The sequence below is a fragment of the Equus caballus genome, chromosome 10 (assembly GCF_041296265.1).
Source record: "Equus caballus isolate H_3958 breed thoroughbred chromosome 10, TB-T2T, whole genome shotgun sequence".
Lineage (NCBI taxonomy): Eukaryota > Metazoa > Chordata > Mammalia > Perissodactyla > Equidae > Equus > Equus caballus.
Window position 1 is genome coordinate 73,340,782 of NC_091693.1, and position 26,304 is coordinate 73,367,085.

General features: G+C 41.7%; 1 protein-coding gene across 1 annotated transcript in view; it reads left to right on the forward strand.

Moving 5' to 3' along the window:
- The window catches only part of DCBLD1 (discoidin, CUB and LCCL domain containing 1), a 63,428-nt gene extending 38,987 nt beyond the window's left edge, over positions 1 to 24,441 (forward strand). The window contains exons 5-15 of the mRNA XM_023650974.2: positions 1,733 to 1,805; positions 8,211 to 8,344; positions 13,748 to 13,788; positions 14,795 to 15,010; positions 15,506 to 15,630; positions 16,241 to 16,388; positions 16,489 to 16,596; positions 18,656 to 18,740; positions 18,974 to 19,023; positions 19,888 to 20,007; positions 22,415 to 24,441. Coding sequence (XP_023506742.2) covers positions 1,733 to 1,805; positions 8,211 to 8,344; positions 13,748 to 13,788; positions 14,795 to 15,010; positions 15,506 to 15,630; positions 16,241 to 16,388; positions 16,489 to 16,596; positions 18,656 to 18,740; positions 18,974 to 19,023; positions 19,888 to 20,007; positions 22,415 to 22,947 — 1,633 coding nt within the window. The 3' untranslated portion in view covers positions 22,948 to 24,441. The remainder of the gene's footprint in view (positions 1 to 1,732; positions 1,806 to 8,210; positions 8,345 to 13,747; positions 13,789 to 14,794; positions 15,011 to 15,505; positions 15,631 to 16,240; positions 16,389 to 16,488; positions 16,597 to 18,655; positions 18,741 to 18,973; positions 19,024 to 19,887; positions 20,008 to 22,414) is intronic.
- The last annotated feature ends 1,863 nt before the right edge of the window (positions 24,442 to 26,304 follow it).

The window sequence follows — 26,304 nt, forward strand, 5'->3', positions numbered from 1 at the left end:
TAATTTGCTAAGTTAGCAGGAGGAAACAGAGGAAATGAAATAAAAGCAACAGCTGTTTCGGATTCAGTTTGGGCTGGTGAATTCTTTTTAAACAAACCAAGTAAATATTACTGCAATGTGGTATATATAGAGAGAAGGGCATGTGGCATTCCTCTTCAAAGTTGTCAATGTTCTTAGAATAGTTTGACTTTCCTTTTGCATGTTTTTCATAGACATAGAGCTGTCCCTGAAAATCTATTGATATGTTGACGCTTTAAGGCACTACAGATGAGGAAACTGAATTTAAGGGGGATTATATGCAATATTCAGGGTCGTACAGCTAACTAGATAGTTCCAGTGCCTGGGTCACTCTGCTCTAAGCTCCTTCAACCATACCATATTGCCATGACATGATTCTGGAAGTTTGCTTGAAGAATAACTGTTAAGTACATGGAATCCTAATTTTAAAATACACCTTTTAAAGTCAAACTCACAGAAACAGAAAGTAGAAAAGTAGTTGCCAGAGGGTGAGGGGTAGGGGAAATAGGGAGAGGTTGGTAAAAGGGTACAAACTTTCAGCTATAAGATGAATGAGGTCTGAGGATCTAGTGTGTAACGTAATGACTATAGCTGATAGCACTATAATGAAATTTGCTAAGAGAGTAGAAGTTAAATTTTCTCACCAAAAAATATGTATAAATTTATATAAATATGTGTATGTATTTATATAAGTGTATAAGTGTATATAAATACATATTTTGATATGTAAAAATATTTAGGATAATGGATGTGTCAATTAACTAGATGGGCAACATATATCAAATCATCACAATGAACACTTTCAATATCTTACAATTTTACTTGTCGATTATACCTCAGTAAAACTGGAAAATATATATACACCTTTTTTTCTGATTACAAAAGTAATTTATAATGAAGGTAGACCATCACTGTTTGTTATTAGCCATGTGTGGCTATTAAGTACTTAAAATATGGCTAGTCCAAATTGAGATGTGCTGTAAGTATAAAATATACTGCAGATTTTGAAGACTGAGTACAAAAGGGAAAAGACTGGAAACATCTCATTGATAATTTTTTCTGTTTATTACTTATGGAAATAATACAATTTGAATATTTTGGATTAAATAGAATATATTATTAATATTAGTTTTTCCTGTTTCTTTTTACTGTTTTAATATAGCTACTAGAACATTTAAATTTACATTTGTGGCTTCCATTACATTCCTATTGGGTAGTACTAATAGAGTGAATCGAGATATTACAGTTAAGACAGAAAGTGAAAGTTCCTCAAAATTCTATTCTTGGAGAAAATCCAGAGCTGTTCTTCCTTCTTTTTATCCATAGAAAACATAAGTTGTTATTTTATATATTTTAAACATATCTTTTAATAAAACAAGATAATGCTATATATAGTGTTTAGAAACTTTCGTTTTTTCTTAAAAATATTTCTTGGACATCTTAGAATCAATTAAGGTGCGTTAGCTCATTGTTTGATAGAGTTTATAATGAATCCTTATATAAAAGAAATAATTACTATGTGAAACTTGCCTTCAGATTACTACATTTTAGATTAATCTATATTTTCACAAATGAAGTTTCTGATTTGTCGTTAAGCAAGCTATTCCCTCCCTCATGTTCTATGGAGGAGGGAAAATAATTTTAAGTATAATTTAATACTTTTTAATTGAAGTGTAATTTAATAAAATGTAAATTCTTTATTTTCTTTTTCCAGCAAATTCTGCCCAGCTGGTTGTAGAGACATAGCAGGAGACATTTCTGGGAATGTGGTGGATGGATATAGAGATGTAAGTAATTGAAGGTAAATTTTATGGCAGGAAGGAAATTAAAAAGAGTAAGTGCTTATGGCTCTGCCTAAATGCATTACAAAGTATAGTCAAATAAGGTATAAAAAACTCTGTAGCTAGATGCACGATTCTCTCTTATCTGGGAATAAATAAATGAAATAATAAGTATAAAAATCAAAATTACTCATGCATTCATTCCTATTTTTAGCATTTCCAGTTAAGCTGACTGTAAATGAAACAGTAAACAAAATCCTTTTCAACACCTAAGTATAATTCCATCCCTTTTTTTTAAGAGGTCGTCCTTTTTGTTATAATTTATATTTTTATTTTAATGCTCTAATTGGTTCATGTAATATAGCCAAGGACATGAGCATTCACGTCACAGAATAGTGACATTGTGTCTGGGGCCAGTGAAGCCATCTGCCCTACTCTTATATGTTATTCCCCTCCCTCCTTGCACCTCAATTTCTTAAGCCTAACAAGACGCTCTGGGTTATATACCTTGTTTGCGGAGAAAAACAAATTCACAAGAAGTCATTTTTCTGAAGTGTATGCCCTGTCTGCAGATACACAGTCCTTCATTTCTTACTATTTACGGATTTCTATTCTGGAAATCTGATATCTGATTTTCTAAAGTTTACATTGTTACTTAAAATAGTTGGGTTTACAGTTTATGGGAATTGGCTTAAGTTATTAGCAAAGTGAAAATCTGTGTAGTGATGGGACTTAGTTTCTAAGAGTTATTGACATGTGTCTTCCTTAACGGGGAAAACCTACATGTTCTAGGAGATTGATAATTCATCTTTAGCATGGAGAAAAAAACTTGGCTTTAATTTTTGCTTTTAGTGCAACTTGATTCTGAAAGCAGCAGATTTTGTTATTTTGCTCTGTTTCCTTTTTCATGCATTGTCTTTATTTAGAAGATTGACACAGGATATTCATTTGGCCTATAAATTGTTTGAATTTAAAATGATTTATACTCCCTCAGTTTGAAAATATACTTGGCACAGGCTATCCCTAAATGACTTTAGGAAATGAACTAAGAGAAATAAAAAGTTGAAGTATAGTTTCTCCCCCAGCAATAAAAACTTTTTATTATTTTCCTGTCCCATGCAAGAAACTTAAGAATTATGTACAAGAAGAGAAATAGCATCGTCTCTTCTTACTTTAGTTGTTTATCTTGGCTCCTCTTGACAGAGCTGTCTGTTTCAATGTATCAGGTAAATGGTTTCCTGCGCCGTAGATCTGAGTACACCATCTGCAAGTGCTGGCCAACAGGTTTCCTCTTTGACTCACGGACTGGTTTTACACCGTTTGCTTTTAGAATGATTTTTATCTGGAGGGAAATTTTGTATTTTGAAAACCAATCTCTTCAAAGAAGTCTGATTAGTGCCTTTTTTGTGCATGTCGATATTGCGGGTGTGTTACATATGTATTGTTACATGACAATGTTACCACAAACTTAGAGGCTTAGAACAACCATGTGTTATGTCTCATGTTCTGAGCCTCGGGAGTTTTGGCATGGCTTAGCTAAGTTCTCTGCTTCAAGGTCTCACGAGGGTGCGTCCAAAGTGTCAGCTGGGGTGTTGTCTCGTCTGAGGCTCAATTGGGGAAGAATTTGTTTCTAAGCTCACATGATGTTGGCAGCAGTCAGTTAGTCATGGATTGCTGGACTGAGGGCCTCAGTTTTTCCTGGATTTTGGCGGGAGGCTGCCCTCAGCTCCTTTCCATGTGGGTCTTCTCCATGTCACTGCTTGCTTCTTCTAAGCTAGCAAGAAAGAGTTGCCTAACAAGGGAGTCTCCTAGCAAGAAACGTTACAGTCTTGCATAACGTTATCATGGGAGTGGCATCCCATCACGTCTGTGTATTCTGTTGGTTAGAAGAAAGCCACAGCTCCTCCCCACACCCAAAGGGATTACACAGCGGGGAGTACCCGGAGGCAGATATCAGGAGGCTTATCTTAAAGTCTGTCCTCCATGGTGCCTTCGTGGTTGGAAGTATGTTCAGGTCTAGCAAGTCTTTTCTGGAAGCGTCTTTGCAAAACCAAAGCATATCCTGTACCTCAGGATGACAGGATCTGTAAAACACGTTACTAGAGAAGCTGTTGAAGGAACGGTGCTCTCTGTCAGGGAAGAAATAATGTTGTCTTAGAGAGCAATAATAGAAAAGGAATGGGTTCATTCTCTGTTGTTCCAAAAGGCAGAAGTAGGATCAGCAGATGAAAGGTGTAGGGAGGCCAGTTTTAGCTGCATTGAAGGACTACTGAAGAGTGCACAGTGGGATAGGATGTCTCTGCAAACAGTGAGCCCCTGGTTACTGGAAGTGTTCAGTGCAGATGTCACAACCATTTGTCAGAGATGGCCTGTGCATGTGTGGGAAGGTGCTGTGGGGTGGAGAAAGGGAGGGTTTGTCAGGAAGTGGAGAACTTTAAAGATCTTTTTGAATTCCTAAGGGTCCATGGTTCCGTCTGCTTGACTGATGTATTAAGGCATCCATATTTGTGCATGCTTACCATGCCAGGTAAGTGGGATGGGCCTCTCTTCAAGATCTGCCTCACCTGGGAACCAGAAATAAAAAACCTCCGGCACCGTTTTTCTCTCGGCATCTTCTCCCAAGCCTGCTGCCTGTACCATCTGCTTTTAAGTGAAAGATATCGCTTAATTAACTCATTTCAGTAACTCTCCATTCCCAAAAAATGTTGAAGAGGTATTGTAAGATAAAAAAAAGACAGTACATATAGTGTGCCTCCAGCTTAGGAGGACAAGGGGAGAAACCAGGCCTATTGTACACAACCCCAAAAAGGCAGAGGGAATTACCTTATAACAGTGAAGGATTCTGGGTAATGGCGATATGAGTGATTTTATTTTTTTCATATTTTCCAACATTTCTGTAATGGATATGTATTACTTTTGTAAAGAAAATGTTATCAATATGGTAATTATAAAGACTGTAGCAACATAGAAACAATTCCTAGGTAGAATGAAGAATATAGTTTTATAATTCAACATTTTACCATCATTCCACTAACATTTTAAACATGTGCTTTATTCAGGTCTTATTAAATGCACTCTAAAACATTTACAGTCATGTGTTGCATAACGACTTGTTGGTCAATGACAGATGGCATATACAACAGGGGTCCCATAAGATTAGTACCATATAGTCTAGGTGTACAGTGGGTACTACCATCTAGGTTTGTGTAAGTACACTCTGTGATCTTCGCACCACGACGAAACCCCCAACAATGCATTTCTCAGAATGTATCCTTGTCGTTAAGCGATGCCCGGCTGTTCTTTTTTATTAAAATTTCCTTTTAACACTATGTCAATACTTTTTAGTGCAAGTTGATTTTTCCTAAAAAAGATTTAAGAAAAATGCTCCAATTCTGGCATGATTTGCTAGTTGCTTTGAAAGTTGTTTTGGTCTTACCTCAGGCTGATCTGTGTGGCTGCATTTTGTGGCTTAGTGAACTTTAGAAATGTTTAGTGCCGTCAACCTGTAATTTTGTGAGCCATCCAGGTATTCTCCTCAGCTGTCTGTTGCATTCCCTTTCCTGAAGAATTACATTTAAATTATTTTGTTTGAGTTTGTTTAAAGCAATTCACTAATTAACATAGGCCAGTGATGTGGCCTTCCTATATTTACATTCAGTGAAGTTTAGACTTCAAAAATAGCCAGAAAATCAAAGTATAAATTCACTGTTCAAAAGGGGATTTTTTTTTTAATTGGGTTCAATGAATGCAAATTTTGTAAACCGATACCAAAAAAGTCCCAACTTAAGTAAACATCAATTGTACTTAAGTTGGTGGGTGGCGAAGTGATTTTTTTTTTTAAGGAAATAATCCTAGAAGGGCTGACAATTTTACCATAATAATATGGGAGCCAGATCTGGTGGTTATTCTCTTGGAGTTGTATCCTATGGCCTGCACTTAATATTATGGAAAAATGTGAGCTGCAATGAAATAAATTCCATAAAAAGTGTATATACCACTGAGTTCCTCAATACTGTGTTCTGTGGGATAGGAGAATATTTGCTGGCTGGTAGGTCCCATTGCTTGTTGACCTGTGAACTTGTCTTCTGGTAACAAGGAGCCCTGGAACATGCCGAGTCTAGTGAGAGCTCTCCACAGGGCAGGGCTCCCGGGATGAAGGCCATCCCATTCCCAGACCAATTCCAAGGAAGACAGATGATCCCAGGACCATAGGAATAGCTGCCCAGCAGACCACTGGACCAATTTGCTTTTCATCCTGGGGCTAAGAGAGAGAGGCAGGCCTGCATGGACCCTGTAATAGGTACACAGACTGCCCTTTACAATCACAGGGTGACAGACTCGTTAGAAAAGAGACTAGACATCATCCAGCTCAGACTTTTCATTGTACAGATGAATTGGGAAGCCGGGTCCAGAGCAATGAAATGACTTAAGCACACCCAGTGGAGGTAGAGGCAGAGACAGGATGATGAGCTAAATTGCTGAGTTTACATTCTGGACTCTACCATTACAATTGGCTGCTCCATTTTGCACCCCAAGAGTCTAAAACAGGGATGAGAAAGCTTTTTAAGAAAAGAAAGTTCAGGAAAAAAAAAATAAAAATGCAAGCTGCCTGTTTGGTTTAAAGAGCACATTCTTTTTCTGTTCTAATTTTCTTTTCCTTTTTTTTTTTTTTTTTGAGGAAGATTAGCCTTGAGCTAACATCCACCACCATTCCTCCCCTTTTTGCTGAGGAAGATTGGCCCTGAGCTAACTTCCGTGCCAATTTTCCTCTATTTTACATGTGGGACCCCTCCCACAGCATGGCTTGATAAGCGGTGCGTAGGTCTGTGCCTGGGATCCGAACCAGGGAACCCCAGGCCGCTGAAGCAGAACGCTCAAACTTAACCACTGTGCCACCAGGCTGGCCCCTAATTTTCTTCTTCCTTTTTCCCCCAAAATAAAGACGGGTAGTATCTGCATCTGTATTTCAGCAGTCTCATATTTCTTCTCTGTCAGGAAATCGCCCCCTTCTTTTGGCTATGATAGTAGTCATTGCAAAACTCACTCACTTTGCCAAATCTAATCTAGTTTGGGAAATGTGAATCTAAATTGAAGATCACGAAACTTCTCAATTTTATTACAGCAACGTTAATTACAAAATATGGATTGTTTCATTGGTCGTCCCAATATTGTAGCTTAAATCTATGAGAATTTTCCTTTGAAAATAAGGTAAATAACATTGTCAGTAACACAAAGACAAACTCCCAAGTCCAGTTATTGAGACACAATTTCATGAGCTGCTTTTCTCTTTTTGGCATTAACCGTCATGGAGAAGTGGGGCATTGTTTAGAAAATGATGCTTCTCAGCCCCTCAGTCCTGGGCTGGCTGCCTAATTACCCTCCCACCTGTGTACTGTGCTCACGGAGACCTCCGAGCCTGGGCACCCCGTGGGAAAGTTCTAGTCCTTTTTCCAGCCCCACTCTCCAATGGGCCAATTCCAATCACAGAGATACTTGCTAATTAGACCTAGTCAGGTGCTCCTGCTTGGTTTGTCACACCAACCTGCAGCCTTGGAGGGCTGAAAGGTGCCAGCTGTTTGACTGTCTCAGAGGAGATTCAGGAAATGAGATGTAGGCTGTGGGCCCTGGGTTGCTCATCATCGCTCTAAGAACTTCATGAAGTTTGCTGTTCCATGTCATGTTCTGTGGCAAACATTACCATTTTGTTTTTGATGTCTTGTTAAATGTCTAAATTAATTGTATGTTGAAGCTGTGGTATGAAAGATTCACTTTCTCAAATGATCCTTAGGATTTGTATCTGGGAAACCAAATGTAAGAAACTGATCAGTTATCTATTTCTGCTTAACAAGTCACCCCAAAACTGAGTGACCGAAAGTAACAGCCATTTTATTTGCTGATGAATTTGTAGTCAGCAGTTGGTCGGTTCTTAAGCTCCCCTTGCCTGGAATCACGCCTGTGGCTGCAGTCATGTGGTGGGTCATCTGGGGCTGGAGGGTCTGAGGTGGGCTCACTGATGTGTATGGCAGTTGGCTAGGCACGTTATCTGCAGCAGAACAAAGCAAGCTCCATGGCCCAGTGCAGAGTCAGTGTGGGAGGTGACTATACCAGGCATGGCCATGGGAGGTGTTATTCACTGGGGGGCCACCACTACTGTAAATTACCTACTTACCTTCCTAGTGGATAGGTTCCCAAGTTAGGCAGCATAAATATGGACACTGATGTCATTTTGAGATAGTTATACAATAATTTTTTTCTCTCCCCTTCTGCTTCTTATTTAAATGAATCATAGTTTAGCAATGTCATGGGTCAAATAGGGATCCTGACCACAAGTTATAACAAAATGGAAAACTCCCACTGTATTTTAAATGTGTTCTTGAGTAAGCTATGATTGATGATGTTGCTGTGTTTCAGACCTCTTTATTGTGCAAAGCTGCCATCCATGCCGGAATAATTGCAGATGAACTGGGTGGTCAGATCAGCGTGCATCAGCGCAAAGGGCTGAGTCGATATGAAGGAATCCTGGCCAATGGCGTGCTCTCAAGGGAGTAAGTACTTTTCCTTTTGTTCTGAGTGGAAGGTAACCCCGAAGGCATAATTAATCAGCTTACAATTTTGAAAGGACAGCAGGATGTGATACCAAGGGTTTGTCAGTGGAGAAGAATATGCGTGAGTGCCTAGAGCAGCATTTATGGTGTCTATGTGAAGAAAAATGTAGCAATAAAAAAGCTCACTGGTTATGCTGACGAGTAAATTAAAATGGCGCAAATGTGGAGTCCCAGGGCAGAGGAGTATTCCTACTCTCAGGTGCTTTAGTGGGAGAGAATAAAACTTATTTAGTTTTTCCAGTTTTAGTAAATTACTGGTTGTCTCCAATATTACCGAAGATACTGAAGGAGCTAGGGGACTGAAATAAACCCAGACAGACCACGGAGCTCCCCAGAAGATCCCCAGAGACAAATCTCTTAATGATGAATAATGGTTTGGGAAGTGAATAAAACCTGGCTTTTGTTAAGGTTGTTGTTAATTTCTCTGGTATGTGTCCTCTGCTCCTTCAGCTTCATAAGAAAAAACCATGCCAATTGCTTTAAACATTTCAACCTCAGCTTTTAATGCTTTCATGTTTCCTCAGCTTTTGGAGTGGAAAACTAGAACTGTTAGAACTAAATGTAGGCCCGCTTTGTGGCCCAGATGTCCACCATATAAACAGGCAGCTTAGAATGGTTCAGAAGGATGCTCCCCTTGGGTGGACACCTAGTAAGGGAAAAGGGCTCCTCAAACCACTCTGTTTATCTCTTGCTCTTTCCCTCTCTATCTGCCCCGAAATGTCTTCCTGCTATTGCAACTCTGTTCTTTTGGACAAATTGCCACATAGTCTTAGTTCCAAGGATACGGCACAAGACAGAGGCTGTAGCCGTTTCATTTCTTCTACCTCTCACTAGTCTGTGTGTAGATGCCCCTACCCCTGCCATTTTACCCTAGTTCCCTCTTGCAAGCAGACAGAATGTGATCATATGTTACTGTTCCATTCTCACAGTGGGCTGTGGACCATCTTATCTGGTAAAAAAAAATTGTGTTATGTGGGGTGGAGAGGTTCCCAAGTCAATATATAAATATAAATAATATATAAATATAGCGATTCTAATGTCATTTTGAGAAAGTTATATAATAATTTTTTTTCTTTTCTTTTTTTTTAAAGATTTTATTTTTTCCTTTTTCTCCACAAAGCCCCCTAGTACATAGTGGTATATTTTTAGTTGTGGGTCCTTCTAGTTGTGGCATGTGGAATGCCACCTCAGCATGGCTTGATGAGCAGTGCTATGTCCGTGCTCAGGATCTGAACCCGTGAAACCCTGGGCTGCTGAAGTGGGGTGCATGAACTTAACCACTCGGCCACAGGACTGGCCCAGATAATTTTTTTTTCTTGAGGAAGATTAGCCCTGAGCTAATATGTGTGCCAGTCTTCTTCTACTTTATATGTGGGTTGGTGACACAGCGTGGCTGACAAGTGCTATAGATTCATGCTGGGGATCCGAACCCACAAACCCTGCCACCAAAGCGGAACACGCCAAACTTAACCACTATGCCACGGGGCCAGCCCCATGATCATTTTTTTCCTTCCCCTTCTACTTTTTATTTAAATGTATTGTAGTTCAGTTTAGCAATATTGTGGGTCAAATAAGGATTCTGACCCCAAGTTATAATGTTGTTTTTATAAGAAAATGAATTTTAAGTTCCAAAGAACCAGTTTATGAACTCACAAGTGAACTTTGGGATCTCTGGCTTGGGGGTGTTGGTCTAGGCTCATAGGAGAGAGGATTTGGGAACGGTGGCTGAAGTCGGGGGAGAAGTTGGTGGGGTCTCCTTCATGAAGGAGGCGAGCCTTGGTTTTGATGGAAGGCAGGAACAAGGCTTAGGGGGACACCAGTAGAGTCAAGGCAGAGCTCCCACTGGCAATTCCGCGTGTGAGGGGTGTGAGGCTGGGGTAACTGAAGAGGAGTTCCGGTCCAACCTTTTCACAAGCAACACACACGATACTGTATGCAACCTATAAAAAGCGGTCATCCACCAAGGACAGGGCGCGTGCTGCACACTCGGACATGCAGGCTCACTTCTCGTTTTGGTGTTCTCTGCCTGCCATGACCTTCCCATTTACTTTCCCTTCCGGATAGGATTTTTAGCTATGAGAGATCCCAAAGTGTTCTTTTGGTATTATCTCAACATTCAAAGACAGATTAGTCCCAAATTTGTGCCAAAGTGTAACATCCAAAAGCTTAGTAACAGGATGCCTTTAGAAACTTAAATCCTTACTCAAATAAATAAAATTTATGTATATGTGTATATATGTTGTGTGTGTATAGTATGTGTGTGTGTGTATATATACTATACACATACTATACTCACACATGTATGTACACACATATGTGCTATATATAAATAAAATTTTATATACATATGCACACATATATTATAGATACATATATGCACACACGTATGTATATACATATATTTTTTCTCTTATATATTTGCCTCAAACTCTTTGGAACATTAAAATCATATTGCTTATACACAGTAAGCTTTAAATGTCAGCTTGACCTTGATTTTTGAGGATCTATTTCTTTTTATGTTTTTTCTGGTTTGTTCCATTGATACTAGGCACTATTTCAGGAAGATATTAGGCTGTGGCCTAGATTTGTTGGGGACTGCTATCTCTAGATAGGAACAAAGAATTGGCCTTTAGCTTTAAATCTGTTTTTTGGAATCTCTTGCCTATGTTTGTATATGTTTGAATGCTTCTTTGTAGAAAAATAGGATAGTAAAAAGTTTAACTTGTACTACTTGAATTTATTTTACTTTTGAAGAAAAATTATTAAAACTATTGAGTAAAAGTAGACATTATGCTCTCAATTACTTCTGCCACATCAACTGGGCTTAATACACATGAAGTCACTTTATATAATTTGAAATTAAGCTTTGATGCAAAAATAAGAGTACAGAAATCTAAACCATTCATGGATTAGGGAAAGCTTGGCTCCGCATTCCCTATAGTTCTGTGAACAGTTTGTCTGATTTTTGTTTTGGTGGGAGGAGATAGAAAGGTCCCTTCTTGCTTCTAGCTGTGTTTTGCCCTGACATTTGTACCGAGCAGAGAAGAGTAAACTGTGTGCAAACACAGTCTCTTCCACTCATTTCGATTCCCAACTCTTCAGGGAGCAGTTGTTTTTATCTGGGCTGTTTTGCTCTTGGGGAACCACTGTGCGTGCGGTCATTGAACTTCTGTTCCCACGCACGATTGTTTGGCGTTCAGGAAAAAACACAGAAGGAAGCACTGCAGCTGAGGAAGGACGAGTCCCTAAAGTAAATACCGAGGGTTCTTCTGGGATTCATCCCGGGTCAGGTCACTTCCTTGATTTGAGGCGACCAGAATGGAATCAGGAAGAGGGCTGACCTCATACCGAGGACGATGGCTCCAACCATCCGCAGGGAAGCCTTTCCTTTCTGTTTACATCAGACTGTTCTTGACTACTTCTACAGCCCTCTGGGAAGCCAGGCGATTCCTGTAAAGCTGATGGAGTTCAATCTCCCTAATGTGTGAATGCCTCAGAACTCCAACCTCCCTAGGGCATTTTCATTTTTAAAAGAGGAGGCTCATTTACCTATAGAATTCTCTAAGTGGTTCTATTCAATTAGTTTAATAGAGTGAAATGGAAAAACATTCCAACTGATGCCAGAGGAAAGCCAGGCCAGAGAGCTGTTAGAAGCAGAGCCCTCCCTGGCGTCTTCTTCTCAGGCTCCAAAGTTCTCCTCTTCTTCATAACTTCTCTTTTTCAGCAACAACAACAAAATAAGTATTTTAATGTTTTATGGCTGTGAGAGCCAATATAGGGCCTTAGGGTGGCAGTGGTATTATTTGGGCTTATTTGAGCCAAATTTCAAGTATAATAGTTAGTGCTGGAACATTGGAGAAAATGGAAAAACCAAAAGAGAGGCTCTAAATAAATCTTAATAAAAATTTAAGTATGAGTTGCAACAATATGCACCTTTCTTTAAAGTTTAGGAGAGCTGGGTCCTCACCCTGGCTCCGCTGAGGCAAGCCCCATGACCCAAGTGGGTCTGCGTTTTCTCATGTGAGAAATAGTTGATGCCTGCATTGTATTCAACACAGAGATTATAATAGAACCTTTATGTGGAGTCCTGGGGCTTGTGGCATCTCAGTCTGCTGGTAGACAAAGAATATGAAAGAGAAAATCTATTCTGGAGAGAGGTTGATTACTTGTTACTTCTAAAAGAAATTTTTTTGATGGGAAGGGGCTCGTCCTTTGGTCAAGACTATTTTTGGGTTCTCTGTGGATTTCACAGTTCGGTACCCTGGCCTTATTGCCATATGTAATGCAGAGCCAAACATTTAAAATAACGAGCAGTGCTCCCAGACTGTAAAAAAAATTGAACCCAACAGTGACATCTACCATTTTGTGTGTTTACCTCTAGTATCTAATATAGTAAATACTATGCCCAAAAATCTTGAGAATTCCAAATTTTCTATTTGTTCTGAGTATTTTTACACCAGTGAGTTGGTGAGGGACTTACAAAAAGGTAAATATGGTCTCGGGCCATAGGACTCTTCTCCACTGCAGAACAAGGCTAATTTGATAAGTTTGCCCTTGAGAGTAGTATAAGCTGTGGGACAGCAAGGGTCCAGAGATCTGAGGGTCAAGGCCGAATGAGAAGGAAGACAGTCTTGCAGCACTGAGGGTCAGTTCTGGCCAGGTCAGTGAGAAGCTATGAGTTTTTTCCAGCTGTCCTGTGTCATCCAGAAGCAGGAGCTGGTTCATGGCTTGGTGCCGGTTGCTGGAGCAGGTAGGAGTGTGACTGGAGAGAGAAAGACTGTCCCTAGAGCCAGCCTCCAGGGGCAGGACCCCCAGGGAAGGAATAGGGAAGTCTGGAGAGAAGGCAGCTAGCAAATGACATGCTCTTTCTTCTACAAGTGCCAGGCCTCTTCATTTCTCTCGATGGTGCTTGACTGTTGACAACGACTGTGACGCTTTATAGTAACCACTGAAGCAGAGTATTCAGGGCAGTGATCCTTTCTGCCCCCATCACCGTGTATTAATTAACTGGGATTTAAGGTTGTTCTCGAGACTGTATATGTGCACATTCCTTCCCAGTACAGTGTGGCATGATGGAACAGCACAGGATTTTGATTCAAAAGCAACGTCTCAGACTCCTGGCCATTTGTCACTTGAATTTAGGAAAGTTGCTTACCCTCTATGGACCTGGGTTTCTTGATCTATAAAATACCAGTGATGAAGGTAGTAGCAGCGGCCTTGCCAGGGTGCTGGGAGGGTCCCATGAGGCGTGGAAAGGCCCTGAGCCCTGTGCTATCCCGCTGTATCAGTCATTAAGGTCCAGTTAACCCACTCACCTCCTCATGTTTGTGTTTATTGTTCCAGTGGTTCCCTGTCAGACAAGCGATTTCTGTTTACCTCCAATGGTAAGGATCACGCTTTCCTTAAGAGTTTCATCTTTTAAAATCCTCGGTAGTAGTTTATTCCTCCATACCCCTCAGATGTTATAGTTTAAAGGATTTTTTTTCTCTTTTTTCCACAGGTCACATAGTACCAAGTATGCTGTGACTTAAAAACACACAGGACAATAAGCCCAATTAGCATTAAGCAGAAAATATTTTTGTTTATAATTTAATAGCATAATATTTTTCTTTATAATCTAAGCTCTCAAACTTTTGCCAAAAAGAACGAAAACTTGAAATGACATTCATTTTAAGACAAATTCCTTTATGTTAGATTTTAACAGAAAAAGCTTTTAAATAGTGCAGTTTGATTTGATGGTTATCTTGAATTAAATAATTGAAAATTAGTATATAAAATAAAGGCTTTTTAGCCCCTCTGTCATGGAATATATTCTGTGTAAATATTCTCCCTCACATAAAGTCAAATATTTCAAGGAGAATAATATGGGTGTGTCTTCTTTGCCCAGGAAGAGGAGTGTGGCCTTTATTTGCTACCTCCACATTGCCTTGGACGTGGTACAGTTAAGCTCCTAAGGGTGATGTTGGGTACAATTTACTGATTTTCAGGTCAGCTGACGTACCCGCTCTTCAAGGGTACAGAGCCCCACTCTGACCAAGTGAGAAGAACCTGAGCATTTTAACCCTTTAAGACACCTTGCACTTTGTTCAAATCAGGGTGAGTTTAGAAGATTAGAAAGGAAAATCTATAGTGGGGACAAAGAGATGTCACTTATAGGGGATGTGACTTTGATGAGATCTATTAAAAAGGAAAGCAACAAATTTGAGACACTGTAGTAGAAACGAGTCAAATGCAAGTCTGGGTCATTAAAAAACTAGTAATTAAACAGTTAATTCAAGATCGCAGTGGAAGTAAATCAACTGAATAATTCTAGGTGAAGGGGGTACACTTTTCGGGGGGGCTTTCATTTTGTGTGCATATCTGAAATATTTTTCTGCCCTTTTTTTCCAGGTTGCACCAGATCCCTGAGTTTGGAACCTGACAGGCAAATCAGAGCTTCTTCCTCTTGGCAGTGGGTTAACGAGACTGGAGGCCAAGTTCATTGGTCTCCTGGCCAAGCCCGACTCCAGGACCAAGGCCCGTCATGGGCTTCGGCGGACAGCAGCAAGAACCACAAACAACGAGAGTGGCTGGAGATCGATTTGGGAGAGAAAAAGAAAATAACAGGTACAGACATGGCCGACATGGCACCACTCATCAAGCCGTGCTGAGGCAGCGTCCCACATGCCACAACTAGAAGGACCCACAAATAAAAAAAATATATACAACTATATACTTGGGGGGCAGGATTTGGGGAAAAAAAGCAGGGGAAAAAAAAAAGGAAGATTGGCAACAGTTGTTAGCTCAGGTGCCAATCTTTAAAAAACAAAAAGTAACAGATCGTCATGTTGTCTCTGTGGGACAAACCTGTGTGCAGTTGTAAATATGGATGTATAGATTACACAGCCGATACCTTAATGGTGAAAGCTTCTTATGGCATATTGTCGAGGTGAAAACACTCAGCTGTGATCGGTTTTCTGATGGAAATAAGAAAAATTGGCCTGTAAAGTGATTTGAGATTTCAAACAAGAAAATCAAAAGAAAAGAAACTTGAAATTATAAATACATGGTATATATAAAACATACTTTTAAACTGACCTATAAATAATATTTTCTTACAAGGGATTAGGACCGCAGGATCCACACAGTCAAATTTCAACTTTTATGTTAAGAGTTTTGTGATGAGCTTCAAAAACAACAACTCCAAGTGGAGGACCTATAAGGGAATTGTGAATAACGGAGAGAAGGTAAGAAAGACTCTGCAGGAACAAACTGGGTAGGACAGCAGGCCTCCAGATATTTTCATTATATTCAGTATTCATTATATTCAACATTTATATTCAACAATTATATTGAAACATTATATTCAAATATTGTGTTTCCAGAAAACAGATTCACAGCACCACCCTAGTTAGATAACTTGGCCTTTGTTTGCAAAGCCTTGTATCTTCAATATCAAGAGTATCTGGGGGCCGGTCCGGTGGCACAGAGGTTAAGTCTGCACGTTCTGCTTTGGCAGCCTGGGGTTCGCCAGTTCAGATCCCGGGTGTGGACCCAAGCACCGCTTGGCAAGCCATGCTGTGGTAGGCGTCCCACATATAAAGTAGAGGAAGATGGGCACGGATGTGAGCTCAGGGCCAGTCTTCCTCAGCAAAAAGAGGAGGATTGGCAGCAGATGTTACCTCAGGGCTAATCTTCCTCAAAAAATAAAAAATTAAAAACAAAAAAAAGAGTGTCTATAAAAATGCAACAGTCATTGAATCCTGGCTTTGGTTTCATATAACCAGGTATGAGTAGGTTGATAGACCTAAAAACCAACTAATAGAATCTTTAGGTAAAAGTTACCTGTTTCTACAGGTGTTTCAGGGCAACTCTAATTTTCGGGATCCAGTGCGGAACAATTTCATCCCTCCCATTGTGGCCAGATATGTGCGAGTTGTCCCCCAGACGTGGCACCAGAGGATAGCCCTGAAAGTGGAGCTCATTGGTTGCCAGATTACACAAGGTAGGACTCAGAGTGAGTCAGTGAGTTATTGGATTCTGGTCTTCTCCTTTCACGAATTGCTGTTACTATTGTGACCCTTCCAACATCTTGTCTCTCTCAGGTAATGATTCAATGGTGTGGCGCAAAACAAGTTCAGATACTGTTGGTTCAACTAAAGGAGAAGATGAGACAATCACAGAAGGCATCCCCTCTGAAGAAATACCAAAAGGTAGAGCAGTTATTCTTTTGTGGTTTCCTAAGGAGTGTAACTAGTCTTCCATCTGATATCACAGTAGCTTCAAGAAAATTTTTTTTCTCTGTCATATACATATCCAGAAGCAGATGGTCCAGAGGTATCTGTCCATGTGTAAAATGATGTATGTCCACACTAGTCACTGCAATATTGTAAGCAGAAAAAGATTGGGAGCAAACTTATGTGCCCTTGAAACACTAGGTAAATATTTTATGGAAAAATAAAATAATAGCACATCCATACCATGGAACACTCTCTGCGGCCATAAAAAAGAATGTGTTAGTAATATAGAAAGCTCTCTGAGATATATTGACAACTTAAAAAAATAAGCATGGGATCTATGTAGCACTCTACCACATGTGTCAAAAGGGGGAAATAAAGAATGAATATATATGTCCATTCCAGTATCTCTGGAAGAATGTCAAGAAACATAATTTTGCTTCCTGTGCAGAAGGAACAGAAGTAAGAATGTAGATATTACATTCTGTACCTTATACTTTCTGAATTTTGAACATATAAATGTACAATCTGTTCAAGCAATGAACATTAAAAGTACATTTATTTTTTCAGAATATAAAATAATTTGAATATTAATTTTATAAAATTTGTAATTTTATAAAGATAAGAGAAATATAAATAAGAAAATAAAAAGCAGCCATAAATCAGCATCCACAGATCTAGAGATCACCATATTCCGCTATATCCAGTCAACTATATTTACAGCTTTGAGACAAAATGGTAGCATACTATATGTTCTGTTCTGTAGCATGTATTTTTCACTTAACATTGTATTATGAGCATTTTTCAATGTTATTAATAGTTGAAAAGCACAATTATTATCTGTATAGTATATTTTCTTTTTTCTTTTTTTTAATGTGATTTTTTTTCCAAGATTTGCACCTGAGCTAACAACTGTTGCCAATCTTTTTTTTTTGTCTTTTTTTGCTTTTTCTCCCCAAATCACCCCAGTACATAGTTGTATGTTTTTTAGTTGTGGGTCCTTCTAGTTGTGGCATGTGGGATGCCGCCTCCACATGGCCTGACAAGTGGTGCCATGTCTGTGCCGCGCCCAGGATCCAAACTGGCGAAACCCTGGGCCGCCAAAGGGGAGCGTGCAAACTTAACCACTTGTCCACGGGCCGGCCCCTTTAGAGTATATTTTCGTATGGCTATCCCATCATCTAGTTAACCACTCCCTAATGGTTGGATATTTAAGTTGTTAAATTTTTCCCAAATTTCCACTCTTAATAAATAACACTGCTGTTATTTACGTAAATTTTGTTCCTTTCTAAGTTCCTTACTCGCCCTTTCATGAACCACACATTTCTACTCCTGGTTATCCCTTTGTTTTCTTCCCTGGGATCACAGATAAAGAAGGGTGAAGAATAAACATTTCTCCTTTAGTTTGCATAGTTTCCACAAGCTTGGGGCCTGCTCTAGTGGCTGTTAAATAAAGTGCCCTCCTTTTTTAAAAAAGCGGAAAACGTTGTAGGAAGACACAGTCTGGTGTTTCATGCAGCAAAGTGGAACTGCTGTCTGAGGTCAGCAGGCTGCCCTGCCTTTCAGCCCACAGTTCTAAAGCTCTGGTGATGCGGAGCCCGGGGTTCCTGCCTCTGTTATTGTACAGGTCCCAGCCCGCCCACCATCCCTGCCGAGAGCTTCACGCTGAGCTTAAATCATTTCCCTGCCTGAACAGCTCCTGGTGGGGAGGCCAGCGTTACCCCTTCCCCCTCAATTCTAACTTTTGGTGTGTAAATGGGATCCAAGCAGAAAGCTCAGAGTAAATGTCAATCCCCAGGGAAAATTGGAAACTGCTTTTGGGGGGAAAAAAAAAGGTAAACTTTATTTTCCTAAAATTTAGCCAGGATTTTGAGTCCTCTCCTTTTGCTTTCCAATATCAGTACAGGCCTAGCATGTATTTATTTTCCCCGTATATTAAGCCGCCAATGACCTTTCAAATCAATGTTCGGTTTCAGATCATGAAATCTGGTTGCCGTTCACTTCTGCTGTAATGTACTGGTTTCCCCCTTCTTAGGAATAAACGTCACAACCGTTGCTCTTCCGCTGGCGCTCCTTGCCCTGCTGGTTGCTGGAATGGGACTCTTTGCTGCCCTTAGAAAGTATGTGACTTTACGTTTTTGAATTTCTTCTCTAACGGTGTAAACAATCACAAGACCAAAATGTTGACTCTTTAGATGTTCATGTATACAAAAGCAGCATCACTTCTTCCAAGATAAAATGTTTCCTTCTGTCTTAAAAACAAGTTGGGTAGCGGTAGAATGTATCAAGTATTATTTTATAAACAGTACTTATCATTTAGAAACCTTTTCAGTAGGATTTTTTGTCTCAATAGGAGGAAGAAGAAAGGAAGTCCTTATGGATCAGCTAAGGCTCAGAAAACAGGTGGGTTGAAAACTCCATCTACAGTTTTATTCTGTCTTTGAGGAAGGGACAGGTTCCGCTGATTAAAAACAGGTCTGTGGCCCACACTTATATGATTAAAAGAATAAGATCTCTAGCCTTTAAGTCAGCAAATCTACAAGGAAGGAATATATTGAATCCTATCTCTATTTTAATTCAGAGTCTTCATGGCCAGTTTACTTTTGTTCAACATCATTCCATCATTTATCAACATTCATTTTTTTGGCCACTGGGGTTTAGGCCACCACACTGCCTGTCACCAGGGAGAAGTTATAAAAACCCGTCTGTGAAGTGAGCATCATCCAGCTCTCAGCATCTCCAGGCTCCGCTGTGTTTTCCACTCTGGGAAAGTGGGGGAAAGACGAGGCAGGACTCATGTTCAGGTTCCAGAGAATCCCTAGGATGCAGGATGCCCAAGCAACAAGTCAGCTGTGGTCCAGAGGGAGGGCAGCAGGGCGGGAGCCCTGAGAACCTCAAGGACCACTTGGAACTCCGCCTCCACAGGGTCTAAACAGCCAGCTGTGTTGACTCCTCTGGGTCATGAATGCCACGTCAGTGCAGATTCTGGAAAACCATGCTCAGACGTGCTAACATAGGGACAAGCTGGGACCTGATGTGTACACAAATACATTTAAAGGCACACTGGACAGCCTGTCTGGGATAGTGTTTGCTGTTGTCATAATGACCTCAGCGTGCTCTCACACACCTGAAGAGTGGTGGCTGTGCATTTATCACGGGCAGCCGGCAAAGGGGCAGCCTGCCCTATGGCTCACGGAGGAACACATAATGGAGTATGTGCATTGCACTTCTGAGACACTAGTTTGCTTCATGTTATCTTTATTCCAGACTGCTGGAAGCAGATTAAATATCCCTTCGCCAGACATCAGTCAGCTGAGTTTACTATCAGCTATGATAATGAAAAGGAGATGACTCAAAAGTTAGATCTCATCACAAGTGACATGGCAGGTAAGTGTGACACTCCGTGACAGCGCTATTAGATGGGAGGTACTTGCTTAGGGGGGAAGGGAGACCAGGAGAGACATAAGAGTAAAATCTTTTTGTTTAGATGGGGTCCAATAAATCAGTAATGGTGAAGTTTTCTTTCTGCACCCTGCACAGAGTTACAAACTCACACAGATATTTCTTAAAAGCCCCAGTCAGCCAAGGCTCTTATACCAGCAGTGGCTATGTGACATCCAGAGCAATGGCACTGAAGTACCACTAAAATCTGGAAGACCTTAATTTATCTACTTTTGTTACCAAGGTTTTGATTAAGGCACTAGGCAAGAGGGACTAGAAAGATGAATTAAGCACAGCACCCGCCCTTGAGGAAGAGGAGATAGGAGATGAAGGAACCTGTCTGGTGTTACAATGGCCTCAGTGTCCCTGACAAGCCAGTGTCGCAAGTCGAGTTTCCCAAGCTGTCTATGGGGAAGGATCTGTTTTTTGCTTTTGTTTTTTTAAATTTCTATTCCGAGGACAAATACTTTTGTAAAATACAATATAAAGTAGTAATAATAATGAAATTTTTAAAAAGACATACAAAATACAAAGCTCTGATTTTTTAAAATATATTCAATGGACATAAAATTACTCTCTCAAATTGCTGTTAGTTTCTGAACACTTGCTCTCAAGGTGGGTACTTATCTCTTGGCAGACCTGTCACAAACAGTTCTCCGAAATGTAGATGTCTGCGGACCACACTTTGAGTAGCACTGCCCTAGTTTCTCGCTACTCAAAGTGGGGTCTGAGGACCAGCAGCATCAGCATCATAGGAGAGCTTGCTAGATGCAGGCTTTCAGGCCATGCACCAGGCCTGCCGAACCAGAAGTTCCCAGGCGAGGCGTGCATATGCCAAATCTGAAAGGTACCAGTGTGGAAGTTGCTTGAGTCGTTTCAGGGGCAAAGAGAGAATCCCTACAACCAAAATCATCCCCTTGTTCCTTGTCCCTGACAGTTCAAGTTCTACCTTGGGGGTGAAGCGAGGAGAGGGAAGAACCCCTTTTCTGTCCTCTTCCTTTCGTTCCCCCTCCTCAGTGCATGGTCATTCTTGGGCTTCTTAAATGGACAAGGCCCCAGGTTCCCCTCTTGCACCCACTCATTTGCAGTCTCCCCCAGGCAGTCTCCCCCACTCCACTCCAGAACTTCCAGCGGAGCCCTTCCTTGAGTATTTGTCCGCTTTGCTGTTCACGCCCAGATTTCCCTCCCAGTCCCCAATAAGTCAGTAATTTCCGCCTGCTGGACGGCTCTACCTGCAAGTGTCACAGTTCCTCAGGGGGTCTACAATCTTAACTCATCGTTCATAACCCTCCCCACATATGCGCCCTGCGTTCATTTTCTAAGCAGCTTCGCAAATGTGCATCCCAGTCTTCTGGGCTTAAAATGTGGGAAGTGTCCTTGGCTCCCCTCTTTCCTCATAGCCTACATCACTGGTAATAAATTCCTCTGGTTCCTGTCTCCAAAGTGTGGCCTTTCCAAGGCTACCATGAGTCCCCTAGTTTGTGAGTTTTGTGTTTCATTTCTCTTTGCTTTTTCCTTCTCATTTTTTGATCTTTCCTCTTCAGTGTGCCTCCAGAGTTACCTCTAACTGTGCCACTCTCTTATTTAGAATCCTCAGTAGGTTTCTACAGAATTACCCAGACTTCCTAGCAAAACACTCAGTGCTCTCCATGCTCTAGAATATGGTTAACAGCACACACCTGGGACATATGTTCGAATTCTGACTCCATTGGCTGCTGGCTCTGTGGTCTTGGAAAATTTACTTAATCTGTCTCAAGTCGTTTTCCATTTGTAAAAATAGAGTAATAGTCCCCACCTCATAGTACTTTTTTTGTTATTGAGGATTTAATTTGTTGATATCTTAATATCTTAGAATAATGCCTGGCACAGAATAAGGGCTCAATAAATGTGAATGTTATCCTTATCATTGGTCTCAACCTACAATTTTGGTCTTTATATCCTGTTAAACTACTCCATGTCCCTCATACCCTGGCCACATCAAACTTTGATTATTTTCATGGTTAATAGGTTGTTTAATCATTTTTCCCTTTTCTCACAGTACTACCTCCACCTCCAAAATCTGGCATTTCAAGAGCCAGTTTAAAAGCTCCATGAAGTGTTTTTCCTCATACCCCTAGAGATGGTTAACCGTCATCTCTGCCTCTCGGGGTTCCTGTGACCCTCTGAGGCTTCCTAAAGCAGGAGTATGGTTGTCTAAGCCCCTGCGTGTGGCATCTATGCCTTTGACATCTCCGTCTTTCTCATCGTGCCTAGTAGAGAGCTGGTTCAGCAGAGCACGTCCTCTGCAAACACCTGGCTCGTCGGTGTATCAGTGCGCTGCACAAATGTGTCTGGTCTGCTCTTCCCATTGCAGATTACCAGCAGCCTCTCATGATTGGCACCGGGACAGTCACGAGGAAGGGCTCCACCTTCCGGCCGATGGACACTGAGGCGGGCGAGGCAGGGCCGAGCGCCGAGGCTGGCAGCCACTATGACCGCCCTCTCCCGGCCGGCCGCCACGAGTACGCCCTGCCCTTGACCAACCCCGAGCCCGAGTACGCCACGCCCATCGTGGAGCGGCACCTGGCCCGCGCGCACACCTTCTCGGCGCAGAGCGGCTACCGCGTCCCGGGGCTCAGGCCCGCGCACAAACATTCCCTGTCTTCTGGCAGCTTCTCCCCGGCAGCCGGGGCCGGCGCCATGAGCGCGGGCTACCAGATGCCACAGAGCCCCGCGCCCGCGGACCCGGGCTACGATAAGCCCAAGGCCAGCAGCTGCGTAACCGCGGACCGCGCTGATGCCAACTATCAGAAGCCACAGCTGCATCCCACCACCGGTGATGCTTACTCGACCCCCAGAGACTGCCTCCGACCCCTCAACCAGACGGCCATGACCGCTCTTTTGTGAACACAATGTGAAAGAAACCTGCTGTGGTACTGAGCGTCGGGCTGTGCGGCACTGGAAGAAGGGAGATGGGTTCAAGTGTGCGTGTGTGCGTGCGTGCGTGCAATTTACTAGGATCCTGCGGTGGAATCCTTGGGACCACCTCTCCTACTGTTTACAACGTTGTGCAGCTGGTTTTGTTCTGACCCTTAGGGCAAGAGTCTGTTGGTTTTTCAGATGGCATTTTCATTTCCCTAACTGTGATATTGAGCTGCTTTGGTGTAAAATGTGCAATCTGTACAGAGTTGTATTTAACAAGAATTAAAGTAACTTAAGTTAGCTTTATCAGATTTTCCTTCTGCACAGAGGTTAAGTGAGAGAATGCAGCTGTTGCAAATACATATAGAATAGTATGCTCACTTTTTAAATATAATTTATCTGATACTGTATTAGCAGCAGGTCTGTTTAAACTTAATCTTGTTTGTGTGGCTCATTTCCTTTCCTTTGATAACTAGAACTAAAAGTGTTGTTAACGTTCTCCTGGAAGGAATGAAATTACTTGAAGCATGAAAAGCACACCAGAGTGGTTGTTAGCAATTATGATTATAGTTTTTAAAAAAACAAACAAGCACAACCACCTCGGCAGCTTCCTGTTCCTTAGACTCCACTTTGGGTGGGGGTGTGCGGGGGCTGTCAGGGCTGGCACAGAGCCGGAGGTCGCTGTGGCCTGCCGGCGGCCCTCACTGCCCTGGCCTGAGGGGCTGGCCTCTTCACACTTTGCCTCTTTCTCACCTGGGGCCTGGTAGACACCGTGTGGCTTTCACATGCAAGTCCACCTTTTCAAACTGTCTGCCAAGCCAAAGGCTGAGACTTCAGAGCAACCAAAACTGCTCTCCCAACAAACTGAATGAAGGTGGCCCGGCAATGACAGCCTGAATTACTGTGTCGGAGGCTTTTGTACCTCAGGTTAAACGTATTGCTGAGGTCAGAGGCCCACGCTTTTCATGACTTTCTTCAGAAATAGCACATTATACTCTGAAACAGAAAAGTGATTTGAAGTGGGTTCTTACAAAAGTGACCCAGGCCAGATCTGCGTGGAGCTTTTCTACGGAGATGGTTGGGAACTGAACTGATTTTGTAAGAAACAGTTTTCCCCGTGAGTCTGTGTCTGTCCTTCCCGATGAGCCCAGACCTCAGCTGTACCTCATGTGAAGTGGTTTTTATCTGAGTTTGCTTTGTCTGTTCACTGTGGGGGGTTTAACCTCTTTTGCCAAAGAGGAAAGTGTGTGTGTGTTTTAACAGAAAATGTGGACCAAAAAATCCTTTCCCTAAAAAATGTATTGTAATCCTGTTTGTATGATTATGGCTTTCTGTGAAACGTATAAATGTTAAAATAGTAAGGGTGCTGGAATGTCCTGGAGACTATCTGTTGGTTATTGGGGAGGGTAAACTGTTTACTTTGTGGCGTTTACATGGTTTTATATGCATACTAATTACAATAAACTATGCCAAATCAAAGGGCCCCTGCCTCCCATTGGTGCCCTGCTTGCTGGGCTGGCTATTGAAGGCGCTTGAGGCTCAGTCTTCATCAAAGGGCAAGTGGGACAGTGGAAAGAACAGGGGCTCCGAGTGGGATAGGTCTTGGTTCCAGATCCTGATCTGCCACACGATAGCGGAGGGATCTTCGGCCAGCTATTGTGGAAACAGATGAAGACAAACCAAATGAGAACAAACAAAGGCTATTCCGAACTTCCTGCCGCAGGGGAGTTAGCCACCATCACTTGCATTTTGGCAGAGACCCAAAGGCAGCAGAGGAGTGGGAGAGCTTTACAGTGTAAAAAGGGAAGACTTCCGGTGTGCGCTGTTTGGAGGAGCTGGATGGATTAACCAGAAGTGGGGTGTCCTATTTAATTGGTTGGGGGTCTATTTTTGGCTTTCTCTGGTTGGTCCGAAGTTGGGAGCAGGGACAAAAATGAGGGAAGCTGTCAGTTATTAATCAAATGTAGCAATTTGGGGTCGATTGTTGCAGGCATTATTGTTTGGCTTCCTTGATTGTTACCAGAGATAGTGGTCTGACTCTCTACCAGTCTGACTTATAGCGGGTCGGCTTTCCGGGCTGGTGACTGTGGATAAGGGGTTGGTTTCCTGCGCTTACTGCTGTAGGTTGTGGGTCACAGATCTTTTTTTATTCATGGTCTGGCTATGATCCATTTGTATACTCAGTCTGTCATTATATAACCCTGAGCCTCAGTTTCCTCATGTGTAAAAATGATGTTAATGTGCCTTCTTCCAAGGTTTACAGATAAGGATTAATTGGGACAATATGTATCAAAGTGTTTGTTCTATAATAGGCCTTTTTTCTGATCCAGGCCCTTAGTGGGCTGTGTGTAGCATTTTAGTATTAAAATCTGAGTCCGTAAGAACAGACCTGTATAGCTCCTAAGGGTAGCCTTCTTTACAATGGAGCTGTGTTCATCCATCACATCTCTTCTCTGAACTCATGACCTAATCATGACAGAAAGGGGAAAACAGTACTTTATTCTGGAACAGCACTTCCTTAAGATGGCCTCACTGTGGACCAGAGTGGGTGAGTGGACAGGTCTGACACATGCTGCCCACTGCCAAGCCTCAACTAGAGGATAAGAGCATGAAAAGACTAGGTCTTTCTTTTTCACTGTTTTGCATATGATAAGGCGAGAATGAGATAATTCTAATTGTCTGGTTTCTTCTATGTTATCAAATCCTATTGGGAGGCAAAGATTGCGTTCTGTCACTTATAATTGTGGCTGGAACACATCTACCCTGACAGACAAGACTACACTGTCCATAGAGGCAGCTGAAACTTTGATCTGAACTTTATTACTCTTATTTAAACTTTTATTCAATATTTATGATCAGCCTAGAAAACATCTAGAAAGTATGGTAAGAGATTGTTCTGTGTTTATTATACTTGATTTGGATTCTTAGTGGAAAATGAAATCACATTTATTAGGGGCACAACTATAGACTCACAATAGCCTTTCATAGATACATCAGTTCAGCAGTCCAAGTGTCGCCGCTGGTTGGCCTCACTATTCTCAAAATGCTTCTCTTGTGTTCATTCAGGCACGAAATAGTTATGAAGGTTCTGAGAGCAATGTTCCCCCTGTACTTAGCTGAGTTTCAAGAGAGCATGCCTAGGCTCCACCAGGACCTGGGAGCAGTTGAGTCCCACTAATGGGAAGCTAGGGTTGAATCCAGTCCTGCTGGTGGTCCCTGCTGCAAACACAGCCCAGCCAGTCACTCAGCGCTTTCCTTGCACCCAAACCCCTATGTTCACTCCCCGCTACAGATCTCTGGTCTTCCGCTATGGTCTCTCTCCCAGCCTCTCCCTGTTCTGGG